This window comes from Alosa pseudoharengus, unplaced genomic scaffold, assembly GCF_046254945.1.
Source record: "Alosa pseudoharengus isolate Yale_2024_CS ecotype anadromous, Long Island Sound unplaced genomic scaffold, YU_APseudo_1.1 YU_APseudo_1.1_scf_7, whole genome shotgun sequence".
In the NCBI taxonomy this organism is placed as follows: domain Eukaryota; kingdom Metazoa; phylum Chordata; class Actinopteri; order Clupeiformes; family Clupeidae; genus Alosa; species Alosa pseudoharengus.
Genome location: NW_027468859.1, coordinates 17,542,436 through 17,557,859, shown reverse-complemented (window position 1 = coordinate 17,557,859; position 15,424 = coordinate 17,542,436). Strand labels below are relative to the sequence as shown.

The window sequence follows — 15,424 nt, the reverse complement described above, 5'->3', positions numbered from 1 at the left end:
ACTGACTGACTGACAAGCTGTGTGTTATTGAAGTTTTTTCTCTCTAAACACAAATATTGCGACAAAGAATGTTGTTTTCCTTATGAACTGATTTAAAAACCAATTTCATTTCATATATTTAATATTTCATATATCATCTGTACAATGACCTCTTTTGAGATGACCAGATCTAGATCTGAGACTACACCAATATTTAAATACCCAATATTTAGATGTCTACTACTTTACCAAGGCTTTATTTTGGAATGGTAAACACCAGAGAAACATGGTGTGTGTGTGTCTGTGTGTGTGTGTTTTCTGATTTGGCCACCATGAAATACAGAGGTAGGCTAATACATTTTTTCCTTCTCAAAAAATAGATATTTTTGTAACTCTGGCATTTAATCATGTTGTGGCTAAAATAGTATTTTAGTGTCACTCATGAATTTTGCTCGTCTTTCATAATATCGCTTCCCTTTTCAGTTCCTTTTATCTTCTTTAATCTAAAACCATCACCATCAGGCATTGCCGTAAGTGTGATGAGTGATCCTCTAGTTTATGTACTACTTATTATTTACCATGAACTATGTGTTGGTTTTCTCTATGACCCCATTCAGACCTACACATCAGTCCTTATTATGACCGCCGCGTAGCGACGGTTTTTTTTTTTTCGCATGTCCAAATTTCCGTCAAGGATTCCCGGGACACTGTAAGACCGGGGTACACGAAACTTGGTGGGCATGTAACCCCACATGGATAGCATGGAACCTCCTGTTTTCGTTTTGATCTGTAGCCCCCCCGCTGGACTGGACCCCCGAAAGGAGGGTAGGGCAGACACAGTTTTCTGTGAATATCTCGAGAACCGTAGGGTTTAGGAGGACCATTTTTTTTTGTATGTTGATCTCAAAGGGCCATGTCAACCCATTCCATAACCACTCATTTCATGTATAGCGCCACCTAGTTAAACACAAAAAAGTAAAAATGAGGTGTTGTAATCGCAGGTATTTGTGACCTAACATAGTCCAAACTTCACGAAATTGGAAGTGTAGGATCATTATGACACCCTCTGAATGCACGCCAAGTTTCGTGGAATTCCGTTCATGGGGGGCCACACAATAAATTAATTTATGTTACTATACACCAACTGGCCGGAGACAGTTTTCTGTGAATATCTCGAGAACCGTAGGGCCTAGGAGGTCCACCTTTTTTTTGTATGTTGGTCTTAAAGGGGCATGTCAACCTATCCCATTACCACTTATTTCATGTATAGCGCCACCTAGTTAAAAATTAAAAAGCAAAACATTAGGTGTTTTCATCACAATATCTCTGGCAAAAACACCTAATGTTTTGCTTTTTAATTTTTAACTAGGTGGCGCTATAGTTTTGACTCAAAACTGCACGAAATTGAAAGTGTAGGATCATTATGACACCCTCCGAATGCATGCCAAGTTTCGTGGACTTTCGTTCATGGGGGGCCTTACAATAAAATAATTTATGTGTACATTTAGTGACCGTACACCAACAAGGATTCCCGGGACACTGAAAGACCGGGGTACACGAAACTTGGTGGGCATGTAACCCCACATGGATAGCATGGAACCATTGCTTTTCGTTTTTGATCTGTAGCCCCCCCGCTGGACTGGACCCCCCGAAAGGAGGGTAGGGCAGACACAGTTTTCTGTGAATATCTTGAGAACCGTAGGGCCTAGGATGACCAATTTTTTGCGTATGTTTGCCTCCAGGGGTCATGTTAACCCATTCCATATGCACACATGTGCATAAACAGATACACACGCACACACATACATTCACAGTAATCCTACGTATGACACATACTCACACAGTAGACATATATACGCATGCATGCACATGCACACACACAAGCACATGCACATGCACGCACACACACCCACCCACACACCCCCACACACATGAACATAAACATGTACACGCACACATGCACACAATTCAAGAATTTCTCAGAATTATGAACAGGCAAGATGGGGGTGGGGGTTGTATAAAATGTATATTACATGTGAAATCTATGAACTAATCATGTTTTGGTACTTGTTGTCTAGCAGATACCAGTGAGAATTGAGTGTGCATAATGCAATTAAGTGAGACAGTTAGAATCATATATGCCTTTCAACGTGACTTATTTTTGTGGAAAACATGTGCTGGACTGGGCGGCGGTCATATTTTGTACCGCTCTGCGGTACATCTAGTTTATCTTGGAACAGCTGCTACTGTTATGATTGCAGCAACAGGAGGATGCAAGTAACCATGCCAGGACTGTGACAAAAGTGTTTTCAAAAAGTAGCAGTCCACGTGGCAACGGCATGACGTTTTCAAAAATTCCCACTCTGGAACCCGTTTTCGAAAAAGTGTGTTTTCGGGCACCTAAAACGTGTGGACGAAAAGTCAAATGATGCAAAACGTTTGTGTTTTCACAAAAATACCGTTTTCATTGTTTCTGTTTGGACAGACCTACCGGATCCTCACTGCATGGGGCCTGTGGTGCCAAAATCTTCAAGTGTGCAGACCAACAGTGTCCTGCTCTCCACCACCATGTTATCTGATCTGCACCCCCCTCTCACACTCTCCATGCACAGACACAGAATAGAATGTTGTAAAATCAGTGTAACCTACAGACTCAAGTGGCTTATTGCTTTTCTAAAACGGTTACTACATATCTGGCAAGATTTCACAAAATAAAGGCACAGCAATGAGAAATGTAACGATTTATCCATAGATCATTCTTCCGCCAAGAAATATATTTCCTCTATCTGAATGGTTGCCATGCAACATCGAGACGCAGCTACTGTACTTTAACTTTTGTATCAAGTTATGTAGTGCATTAATATAGAACGAAATGCGGTCAAGGTGTCAACGGCATCAAACGCGATTCAGCCAATCACAATCAAGGACCGGAACTATCAGTTTTAGAAATTAGATTTTTCTTTACAAGGTATAATGCTATATATAGCAAATTAATATAGTGAAACATTACTTTTTTTCCCGTTTCATATGTACAGAGTTCTGAATTCTGAGTCTCTCAATTGATAGATAAGTGCATTCAAAGTAGAAAAGAATGATGAATGCTCATGACAATAATTCTTGACACAGACTTGTCGAAAGGAAGCACTACAGGATGTACTGCACAAATACTGTTGTGTCATAATTTGATTTTTATCTGATGGCAAAAGTAGAAACTTTTTGTCCTCACAGACCTCCTTACTGACCCTGGTTAGATTGTTTGTTTCTAACACGTCTGAAATGATCTTAGCAATTTGAATATATCAAAGTTTTTTTTATTAGAAAAAAAAAATCAAAGTAATCAAAAAAAATCCCTAGCAATACTGTAGGACTTAAATTCTTCATAGAGTTATGACTGTAAGCAGGTCTATAAAACCGACCCCTCGGCTCATCCACTAAGTGCATTAGGGTCCACACTCATCCTTAACAGCATCAATAAAACAGTCATCAAACAACACGTGACACCTCACACAGTTTTAAAGACACGAATGTAACGACCAAGAAGACCCACAAAGAAGCCAACTATAGTCAAGTTACGTCAAGTGATTTTTATTTATATGTGCATTTTTATATGCACAGAGTTCAGCCCAAACCACTCCACAAAAGACAAAAGATGCCGGAAGGACCGGTGTAATCGCCAGCGTACCCGTGACTCCAAGACAAGACAAACAACAAACAAATTAACAAATAAGAAAAAAAAGAAACTATATACCAAGATTCTACCAAGAGATGCTGTACATGAATAACACTGTAGGAAAATATGTATTTGCAGTACCACCTACAGTGGGGGTGGTGTGTTCAGCACTTTGTCTTGACGGTGGCATACTCCGTCTCATGTTGGGCTGGGAGTTTATCTGAGCTTTTCCTGATGTTTGCTGTGATGGTAATTTCTGCATAGGTGACTCCCTGGTCTCCCTGTAAGTGCAAAACCCTCAAATCAGTACATTAAATCCAGTATGCTGTTTTAATATGCATGTTCAGGGGCTATTTTGAGTCATCGTTTAACTAGCTCTTGTGGTTTATTGTGGTTATTTATTGATGTATAGTTTATTTTATACTGTTGTATTTTGTCTGAGTAAGTATGTGCTAAAACAAAATAACATTGGATAGATATTGAATATTATAATATTATAATACAGCAGTGAACACATTGATGTACATGCAGACAATTCACTCGCGCACACAGACAATTATGTAAAGGTCAAATTTGCCAAGACTTTCCCACTTTTTTCATTTTCTCATTTCTCTGGCAACTAGGACACCATACATTTCAGTATACTTACCGGAGCCTGTTTTGATTGTCCTGATGTTTTCCTCTCGTCTTCAGTTTTCTCCTTTGGTACATTTGTGCTCACATTTTCAGACCTCACATTTGCCGTCTGACGCTCTGAAGTGAAATAATAATAATAATAAAAATAAAAAAGCTCATCAGAGGATTTCTCAGTCTGCTGTCATTTTTTGTGTCCAATATGTCATGACTTGTAACCCTCTGATAGAAGAGTATGTTCTCTCCACAATGGAGGCCTAAACCTTGTCTTTTCTGTCTCTTCTATTTATGTCATTGTTTTGTTGTTGGTTTGTTTATTTATGTATAAAAAAACTTCTATTTAGAACCCCTAACTTTCATGCAATAGATAATATTGTCTGTTTATATGTGGTGTGTCCCAGTTAAATTCACATCTTAATGTTACTCACTTGCTTTCCTCCTCCAGAGAAATACTAGAAATGCACACAGAGCCACAGCTACAGCCCCAACCACAGCACCTATCAAGCCCGCAGGGTGAGAGCCATCTTGACCTGAGCAGCACAGACACGGGAAGAAAATGAGCATTTTGTCAGTGATTGAATTCAAAGTGCTACTGAAACCGCAATGTTATAGAAAAAAATCAAAACCCTTTGCATGTAGCATTGGGAATTATTAACTGTGTTTTTTTTTCTTCAGTAAAATGGAAAAGCTTGGAATGCGAGTGCTGCATGATGTAGAAAAAGCACTGCTCTCACTTTCAAGAATGTTGTACCCTGGAATGAATGTATGATTTAGATCAGTGCTACAAGCCACCTTTGATGATGTAGTCCACAGTGGCTTTGAGCTCTCCCTTCCATTTTGCTTTACACTGCAGCTTCCTATTGTTGTCCTCTTTGGTCAATGTTCGTGTGAACGAGATATTATATGGATCCTTGACCTGATGTTGGTCAAAGTCAGTCCACTCTAGCTTTATGTCACCCTCGTTATTCTGGCTACGGTCATGGATGGTCAAATGGCAGTAGAAGGTCACATTGGTGTCAGCCTTCATCTCTGATGCTGGAATTGAGGAGGAAACTAAGAAAAAAATGGAGACATTACCGACTGCAGTCAATTATACTTCATAGCGTAACGCTACACCGAGTAAAGAAAGCTCACCTGTGAGTACAGAAAGATAAACAAGACGGTCTTCTCCGTTTTGGTTTCCTTCTTCCGTCAGGAACTGTCGACAGATGTACTTTCTCGCATCCTGAGAGGTGATGTTGATAATTTTGAGAGAACAGTCCGGCTCTAGCTTCAGTCTGTCTGCTATGTTTGTGTTGTCAGATTGGATTTTCCCACGGTTGACCACTTCAACAGTTGATCTGGTTCCAGAGGTGCTATAGAGCCATGTAGTTGTAGAGCAGTCTTCAGAAATTACATTTTCACATGGCAGTTTCACATAATCTCTTTCCTTTGAATACACAATATGTGGGACACCACATTTACCTGAGAAAAAAAACACATGACAATAACAGAATCACTCAATGATCACTTAGACCAGTGTTTCTCAAACTTTTTCAGACAAAGGACCACTTAACCAATAAAAAAGAAACGCACGGACCACCTAAAAAAAGATTAGACCTACTTCAACAGTATATAAGCCTACACAATAGGCCTACTCACTGAACCACCTTGCTTATTGTCTTGGCTCCTTGCTTATTGTGTCAGAGGACTCATATGATTTAAACTGGCATATCTTACATAGACAGTGTGTACATACAAGTTGGTTCAATATTGCAAACAACTCATCTATATTATATTTTACCACGTCTGCTCACGGACCACTTGGGATAGCTTGCAGACCACCAGTGGTCCCCGGACCACACTTTGAGAAACACTGACTTAGACAATAACTTCCAAATGTCTCATCATCACTGACTCGCCTTTTTAAAGTACTGTTTTCAGATCTCCCCTCCCCACACACACATGGTTTCTACACTTCTCTTACTTACTTATTCATAATCCCAGAGCAACTACGAATAAAGTGCCTTGTTCAACTTGGCACAACGGTGGCAGCCAGGAATTGAACCCACAACTTTTTCTGGATACTAAATGCTCACCCAGCTCCTTATCACTACACTGTCAACCAGAATAACCATAACAATAACCATGCATTAAGAAACTGTGTGTCTCACCTGGTTGTGGATGAGTGAGGCAGAGGAGCAGCACTATCAAAGCAAGTCGGACTGCTGTCATGTTTGGTCCTCTTGAGTTTGTCTTGTGATCTGAGTTCAGTATTCAAGTGAGAGTCACAGCTTCCTCAATTCTACCACGTCATCCCAGCCAGTTCACCCCATTGACATAGTATGTATGGAGAGTAATTATCTTGTAGGATGTGTCACAATGAGTTCAATAGGTTGCAACAGGATGGCCTAAGTTTGAAAGTGACTGAAATGATAACTAACAAGCTGCTGATTAACTAAGTCAGGGAAGAGGACAGTGAGCCCTGAACGCTCAAACAGTTTTCCTGTGGTGTCTCGACAGTAGTCGCAACTTTGTCAACACTTCCTCTAAACATGTATTTGAGTTAAAGGTTGTGGAGGTCGATGCAGGGCTGTATGCAGAATGTAAATATGTAAATTTGATTCAAAAATTCAAAGTCATTTATCTTGAAAAGTTGTTTTCATCACTGTCCTATCTAATAAAGGCTATGGATAACCCATAGAAGTGTGCTTGTAAGTCAACAAGTACAGAAAGAGGTCACCAATCTGCCACAGAAAATGACATAAAATGCATTCATTCAACACTCAACTAAAAATGATTGATAGTATATAGTAATTTCTTTCAAATATTTACAGGAGAGATGTTACATTCTTAGTGCTACAGGTAGAGGATTTCAAACAGCAGCCAATCAAGAACCAAGCCTATTCACCGTCAAAACCAATTCACAATCACAAATAACAAATCACCAAAACATCACCCACAGAACAGCCATCAAGAGCATTTCATATTCAACTTCCAAACGTATCCAAGTTGTTATAGTGGTCAGTTCAAAACCAGGTGCATTAGTGCCAAAGGCATGTACATCTTGTACAAGGCGCAATACATTCTGAATGATGTACACAGGTTGTTAGCAATACATACTGCCCTCCAGACAGTCTTTTTCACAGAAAACATTGAATATTTCAGGAAAACAAATGGAAAAGTAATTCTGCACATATTTAAACAGAGTCAAGGTGCTAAAATGGCCTGTCTGCAGTCTAGACCTGTCAAATTGGTTGCATCATGGGATGAAAAACAAAATTAAGTAGACTGTTGAGCAGCTGAAATCTTATATCGGGCAGGAATGAGACAACATTTCATTCTCAAAACTCTTGCAACTGGTCTCCTCAGTTTCTAAACATTTACAGAATGTTCTTAAATGAAGAGGTGAAGCATGCCCCTGTCCCAACTTTTTTTAAAAACATGTTGCTGGCATCAAATTCAAAATCAACATAGGCTACATTATTGGTTCTGTTACAATTAACATGCATTCCCTCTGACCCCAAAGAGGTGTGGCTGATTATCTTTGCGAGACTATTTTCAGACTTCTTGTAGCCCTCGTTTCACAGGCCATGAAGTGTAGACTGCCCAGAGCATCATTTCCTGTGATGTGTAACATCTGACTTCAATAGAAAATGGATGAATTTACTGTGAGATAATGGAAATCTTGTAATACAGTGTAGAAGTTCCCCTTTCCACCAGTTTTACATTGGGTAGGCTATTCATTTAGTAAAAGGGGTTCCTGGTTCCATTGCTTCGCTGTGTTCTTTCTTTTAAAACAAGAATAAATCAGTTTCAAGAAGTGAAAATCACTAGATTGAAACATGTGGAGGCTTTTATGTATTTTTCATGGGTCTGTTCTGATTACATAACGTTATTAGCCTACTGTGAACCGGGGTGGCATCGGACACTTTTTACATTTTTTGGGGAATTTATTTACAAACCTGAAAAAAAATCGGCAAGTAGGCTATGCTATGAGACTCTGACTGATGATTGCATTCAGGAAGCATTGCACCATGTCGACAGTGGTTTACACCACATTAGTTTCAGTTTTTTTAATAAAAAATGAAGACGATCTATTCTCAATAATTGCTTAAAGAAGCACTATGCAGGTCTGGTTATTCCTTCGCTGTTTCTGGGTTTTCGCCGGATTTGGGCTCGCATTTTTCACAACATAGCTCCCCCTGCAGCTTCGGTAGCAAGAGACTGCTACGCTAACCCCCCACTAGCTAGCAATCTAGCCATCAAGAAACCAAGCTAAACACATACAGGGCTCACATTAAAACGGTCGAGCAAACACATTATTCAAGAGACTATCAAACCACATTACAAAGACAAAGTTCACCCAATGGTAGGCTACTTACAATTTCAACAGCAACAAGGCCAAGTTGGCGTCCGTTTTGCAGTCTTCTTCGAAACTACAATCTGACTACATTTTTTGAGGTGCGATTGGATACTTCCGCTGAGTCACATCCGGATTTACCCGGACCGGGTCCAGTAAGTTGCATATTCGTTTTTTCCGCAGAGATGCGATAGGGGGAGACAAAGCACCCACCAAGCGACCCAGAAAGAGAGGCAAACTGCTTATCAATTTGCAAAAACACGTTCCTTTTCTATAAAACTTTGGTTTGGCATAGTATTGAACGTTGTTAATTTGGTTTGTGTACAGAAAATTGGTTGCTACGGAAACATGATGTCACACTTTAGCACTCACTTTAGCACTAGTTACTGAACAGGCCTAATGGACCCAGGCACAGGGGCCCAAGTGTTCAGGGATCTCTGAAGCCAAAACCTCTGTGTGAAGTCAATACTCACTACCAGGGTTGGGTAGTAACTGATTACAAGTAATCTGGATTACGTAATCAGATTACAAAAAATAAGTAACTATAATCAGACCAGATTACATAACAAAAATGTGTAATCAGATTATAGTTACATTGTCGAAGATTACTTGATTACATTTTGTTGATGTGTTTCAGTACATACAGGAATGGGCAAAAATACATCAGGAAGTAGCCTATTTAATAAAATACCAAATACCCTCTTTTTATCATAATGAACTACAAAATACTGTATTTTTGTATTTTGAAAATACTCAAAATACTTTTTACAAGGGGGCATGGAATTACTTTGTAAATCAGCTTTTTTTATCCCAAACATTTAGGCTATTAAAACTTGAATAAGGCTATGGAATATCTCACACCAGAAATTCCAAAACGGTTCAATAGTTCTAAACAGGCAAATGTATGAACAGGGATGGATTAATGAGCAGGCCTAACAGGCCCAGGGGCCCAAGTGTTCAGGAATCCCTGTCTGTGTGAAGTAACTACTCCAGCACCTCAGCCAAATAACATAGGTTATGCTATGTGATGTCTTAATAGGGCCCCTCAATCATATAACATAGGTTATATTCACCCTGATATCTAAACGGGGGCCCTCAGTCAAATAACACAGGTTACGCTATGTGTGATAATCATGCTTTGTAATTGCCATCTTTTTTCACAGCAAGATGCCTTACATGTGCTTATGGTTGTAAGTCTCAATCTGTCATTTATTTGCACGAAACTTGCCAGAAGTCCAAATTTAAGGGGTTGTTGCCTTTTAGCACAACTAACCATGACCCAGCTAGAGGATAAAATTAAAGCCTTTTTTTTCACTTCATGTGAGTGGTTCTTTGCAGAAATACATGAGCAGTTGATAGTCATAATTTGTGTTTAAAAGAGGAAGTAGAGGCTACATGTGTGCTATTTTGTAGCAGAACTAGTGACCGCCAACCAGACTCTGAAAAGGAGAAAGAAGTTGTGTATAAAGTGAGGAGAAATGGGCCAAAATGAGGACACCCCTAACGTCTGCTTATAGGCTTATTAGTTCTGTAACTGTAGCTAGCTGGTACATATGTGCAGGCTTATGTTGTGTACGTTAGCTTCCTTCCCAACGCCTTAAGAGATTTGCTAGTTACAGCAGCCTGGGCTTTTAGCTCGATTGTTAGCACGCTTGACTCCCGAATCCAAGGTGTTGCTGTTTGTGGGGCGAGTGCATGACTGAGCGTGCAAATCAGCACAAGGCATTGGTGTCGTGACCCGGATCAGGATTGAGGTTTAAAAATAAACACACAATTTCTGTTGAAAAGGGGAAGTGGGGGCTACAAGTGTACCATAAAGTAGCATTACCACAACACAAATATTTGGGCCATTCGCTCAACCCAGCACAACCTTGCAGCAAGTGTAGCAATCTGTAAGCCTTGTGTTTTTTTTTATTCAATGTAGGCTATTTGTAAGCTCTGTCTTTTTTATTTCATTTTTGAGTTTTTATTTTAAAGTAATCCAAAAGTAATTCAAAAGTATTCAAATTATGTTACATTATTTTTGTAATCCAATGGATTACGTTACTGATTACAAAAATTGGTGTGTAGTCTGTACTATTACGTACAAGTAGGTAGTAAGTAGGTAGTAAGTAGTAAGTAATCTGACCCAACAATGTACGTCTGTCATTGTCTTTTATGACTGCAAGAAGTCTCCGTTCTCTTAAGTTTATCTTATGAGGAAGATAAACAAAATTAAAGAGCTATGCTTGTATCAAGACATTGTCACAGACAATCCCAAATCCCTCTCAGTCAGTCTGGCGTATTAGGGTATTTCTGTAGTCTCTCCAGTGTGTCTTTAATCAATAGACATCACTAACAAACAAGTCTACCCTCTCCTCAGAGCAAAACCTATGTTTCAAGGTACTTGTATTCCTCTTGTCAATTCTGGGAGTAACAGTAAAATCACTAATCCTAAGGCCGTTAACCTCATGTTGATTGTGCCGTGTACATAAAGTAACATGTCAAAAAACATTTATAGCAAGTTCCCCCCTTTCCTACTTATAGCCATCACTGGCTATTCTTAGTATAATTTAATTTCATAACCTAAAAAAATCAGTCAATCAACTTCAATTATGGATACTGGGAAAAAAGACCATACTTCAATTGATTATGCAATAATTTTACTGCACCGAACATGAGCACTAACAAACTAGCTGGATTTCACATCGATATGAAAATTATGATTTTCAGTGTTATTACACAATCACCAATTATGTGTATGTAGACATGTTTTTTTCCTCAGTGTGTCTTCCAATGATATTGCTTCATGTGCTTGAAGTGATGATGTATGATGCTATCTGCCATCAGGTGTAGCTGCCCTCCTGGGACACACTACTGCACTGTAGCATAGGCAGGGTATGGGTCAAAGTCCTGAGTCTTCCTCTTTTTGCTGGTGTTGGCCTTGACCACAGAATATGTCACAGATTCTTCAGACGCCCTCTAATGGTAATTATATTATATCATATTTGTTATTAATACTTATTCTTGAGACATCAGAAATTAGAATGATAATTTAGCATGCACTGGAAACCTCCATTCACACTCACCTTCCTCTGCTCAGCATGTGTTTGGTTTTTGGGGTGAACCTCAATGTATGTGTGTTCCTGCACAGAAGGCAAGCAACAACAACAATAACATCAAAAACCATCTAGGCAAATCTCACTGACCTGAGTGTTTTGTAAAGTGCACACTGTTGATGTTGTAAGGTCTCTTCTTGTTGCCATGATACAGTATATTATTGTATGCTACAGACTCACTGGCAGAAGACACCAAACTCCACAGATCAAGGCTATTTGTGCTTATTTGAAAATCATATGACACATGACATGCTTGTACCCACATAGACTAGTACACATTCTGTATTGTTGCAGCATTGCCCCATCTATCTCTGTGTAGTTCTAAAGGTTGTATCAGCGATGGCGGGGTAACGTCACTTCTGTTGACGTTCAAACAAAACAGATAGCTAGCTCACTACTCCTTCCCTCTCCCTCCAGTGCAATTGAAACTCTGCTGAACGCGCATCTCGTCGGTTATTGGTTAGAACACTTTATTTTGCCTTTGAGTGGTTGGCAACACTTGTTGGTAGCAATTGTTTTTGTGTGCAGACCTCAGAGCTGATACAACCCAGTGCAATCGCTGATACAACCCAGTGTTTCCCCCCCCCCCCCCCTAATTATAGCAGAGGTTGTATGATTGTAAAATGATTCACTGTGGCCTTTTCTAAACATTACATTATTTTTTGTGATGTATTGCTGAATTACAAAAGAAAAACAATAGTCTTTTAGTCATAATCTCAGAACAGCGTTATTCTGTTATTCTCTCACCAATTAATTTAACTAGGTACAAAAGTAGTGTGGTGTGCTTAACTCTTGCACAGTGCTACTTACAGAGCAGCACCCAACAAGCAGTGCTAGGCCACAACCTAAGAAACCAAAACTGGAAGGATTACAGTACTTTTTGAGAAACATGACTTACCTCTTCTGTGTTTTGCTGGCCAACTTTCTTTTTTCTCCTTACTTTTTTATTTTCTGTTGAGGGAAAAGTCTCCAATCACTTAATGCTGTATAGTTAACATCTCCATTTGTTAGTGGTAGGGAAATGATAATGAAACAATCCACAATTTGTATGTCCTATGATCTGAATGTAGAAATGAAATCCAGACATTACATTAACCATTACAGACATGGTTTTGCTGTGTTGGGTATTATGTTTCTTGGTGACTGTGACATACTTGATTGCTTCCTCAAGACCACCAGCAAAGCTGCACTTGCCACCACGGCCAGAGCGGCAGTCAAGGCGATGGTCAGTTCAAGGACTTCCATTTGCACAGCAGACTCGCAGACTTATTAGAGAGGATGCAAAAAGTCAAGAGGAAGTTTCAATTGTATTTCAGGAAGTGTTTCAGCACCACAGTTCAAAACCAGGTTATGCAATGCAAACATTATTGTCCATTGTTCCAAAGCAAAGTACAATACATTTAATACAGTCATGATATGCAAATGATTAATTCTGAACAGATTTAGGTGACTTTAGGTGAGGTCTTGCTTACCGACATTTTCCTCTCTTCTTTCTTCTGTTAAAGAAAATATGGGAACTATAACTTTTTTACGTTGGAAAATACACATACAGAAACATTCATAAGATTACAAAACCTCACAGGATCCCAGTATTACACCAACCTGAGAAACTAAGGGTGTAAACAGCTGATGCCCTTTCCACTCCTCTACGTTTCAGTCTGCAGTGCACTTTCCTCCCCAGATGATTCCGTGTAAGAGTCAGTCTGGTGCTGATGTTGCAGGGGGACTTAGTGACATCATGATGGTCAGAACCAACCCACTCAAGGCTGAAGTCCCCCATGTATACATTGCAGTGGGTGGTAGAGTCATAAGTGTGCAGGAGACAGTAAATGGTCACTGTATCGTTAACCTTCAGCTTAGACTCATGAATGGAGCTGAAAACTAGGAAATGAGGAGACGTGAAAGAGTAGACAGAATGAAACACACTAAAGGTAGATAGAACAGCAGGGAAAGGAGAGAGCGGTCATCCTACTCAGCTTCAAATTCAGGTCTTTAGGACAATTACTCTGCACTTTGACCACAACACTAAAGAACCAGGCTCAAATGTTTGGCAGTCACAGTTAATATACCAGGTTATACTGCTTTTCTGGCAGGCCATGCTGCTTTTCTGAATGTTTTTCTCAGTTCCAGTGTGTCTGGTTAGTGAACACTAAAATGATATTAATTGACATTTTACACAATTCAGTAGTAATTATGATAATGGAATATCTAGATATCTTCAAGATTTCTGGCTTCATTTATTCCGAAGGCTTACCACTGATCACAGCAAGATGAACAGAAATATTGTCTTTCAGGCTTTTTCTACAGATGTACATTCCTGCATCAACAGCGGTGACATAACCAATGTGCAGAGAACAGTCAGGCTCCAGTCTCAGTCGGTTATTTCCGGGTGTATCAAATTCGCCTTCAATCACCAGGGGATATTTGGTGGTTTTATTTTTTTTGTAGGTCCAGTTTATTGAGTTACATCCAGGATGAGTCTCATTCGGACACTGAATTGTGACATCACTTCCTGCCCTGGAATATCTCATGATGTGGTTTCCACATAAACCTTTAGAAGTGAAATATTGTATTATTACATCTGCAATTGATGTAGAAATTATGAATCTGTAATTTTTTCCATCAGGTAAGTATACTTGGCCTATAAACCTGATTTACATTTACATTTACATAAAAAAGGTATTGGATAACTAATGTGATTATTGTGATTCTCTGTTGGAAATGCATTGCTGATCTGACCAGCTCACGACAGCAGGGTATGAAATCAAAGTTTATTTGCAATACCTGTTCTTTAGACTACGAGAAGGTATGCACCATGGTAAGCATTTTTTTGTATCAACAACAAAAAAAGACACCAAGTATGAACACAGTCTGGCAGGTTGAAACTGAATTGATGGTATAAAATGGCAAAGATATAGCACACATGACACACTGAATGTAAAATAAATGTAAAAAGGCAAAGCTGCTACAAGGTTTCACTGTATGAGATCTATTCACCTATTAGACATCCCACCCCTTATTGTGGACAGTCATGAATTAGACTTCACAGATCTCCAGCTCTTTTGTGTTGTCTTACCTGAATTCAGGTGAACAAGGATGAAAAACAAAATGGGGTGAAAACGCCACAAGGAATGCATGTCTCTCTTGCAGGCAAGTCTCACAGAAAGGTCTATGAGCTTTCTCTAGACCTGCTTTTTGTTCTAAAATGTTGACCCCTTATTTACGTCACTGATATTAGAGTGACCTGAACTTGTTCTGTACAGTTACAGCTTCCAGTAATTCCCACATCACATTTTCAGAAATGTGACCATATGGCTGGAACTGAAAAGACTTTTATATTTTACTTCCTCTGAGAGATCAAACTCGGTCAGGGCCTTGCAGGAAAAAAAATCTGACCTTATGAGCATAAGTAGTTGTGTATTTTATATTATATACTTTTAATGACTTTTTTCGGCTGTTAGTGAATGTGTGTGTGATGTCTGTATGCTACTGAGACCTTGAATTTCTCCTGGGGATCAATAAAGTATCTATCTATGCAAATTATTGCACATTCCATTAGATAATGGATAGATAGATAATACTTATACATAACATTTCAGAAAAGTTGCAATACAAACAAATATTGACTTATTGTACATAATCAGCTGTTGAAGTTTTGCGGGGATATATATTAGTTATTTTTATTAGTCCATTCACCTGTAA

At 39.2% G+C, this 15,424-nt stretch overlaps 1 protein-coding gene across 5 annotated transcripts; it reads right to left on the bottom strand.

Moving 5' to 3' along the window:
* Positions 1-3,548: 3,548 nt before the first annotated feature.
* Positions 3,549-14,913, bottom strand: LOC143110024 (uncharacterized). Of its 5 annotated transcripts, none has more exons than XM_076272846.1 (8): positions 14,799-14,913; positions 13,977-14,273; positions 13,325-13,603; positions 13,195-13,218; positions 12,877-12,987; positions 12,621-12,673; positions 11,693-11,749; positions 11,276-11,546 (listed from the first exon to the last, which is right to left on the bottom strand). In XM_076272846.1, the coding sequence occupies exons 1-8, from the start codon at positions 14,857-14,859 to the stop codon at positions 11,478-11,480; spliced, it is 951 nt and encodes a 316-aa protein (XP_076128961.1). In that variant the 5' UTR covers positions 14,860-14,913; the 3' UTR covers positions 11,276-11,477. The 5 variants fall into 5 exon arrangements, with proteins under 5 accessions (XP_076128960.1, XP_076128959.1, XP_076128961.1 ...); XM_076272843.1 differs by having other exon boundaries at positions 11,276-11,585; positions 14,799-14,910; XM_076272847.1 differs by having other exon boundaries at positions 11,276-11,585; positions 14,720-14,801.
* Positions 14,914-15,424: the final 511 nt, after the last annotated feature.

Bases quoted from the DNA above. Each gene is read 5' to 3' on its own strand.
- LOC143110024 (XM_076272843.1), bottom strand. From the start codon at position 14,859: ATGCATTCCTTGTGGCGTTTTCACCCCATTTTGTTTTTCATCCTTGTT. The intron at 14,274-14,798 runs GTAAGACAACAC...TCACTTCTAAAG, and splicing joins CCTTGTTCACCTGAATTCAG to GTTTATGTGGAAACCACATC. The intron at 12,988-13,194 runs GTAAGCAAGACC...CTCTCTAATAAG, and splicing joins AAGAAGAGAGGAAAATGTCG to TCTGCGAGTCTGCTGTGCAA.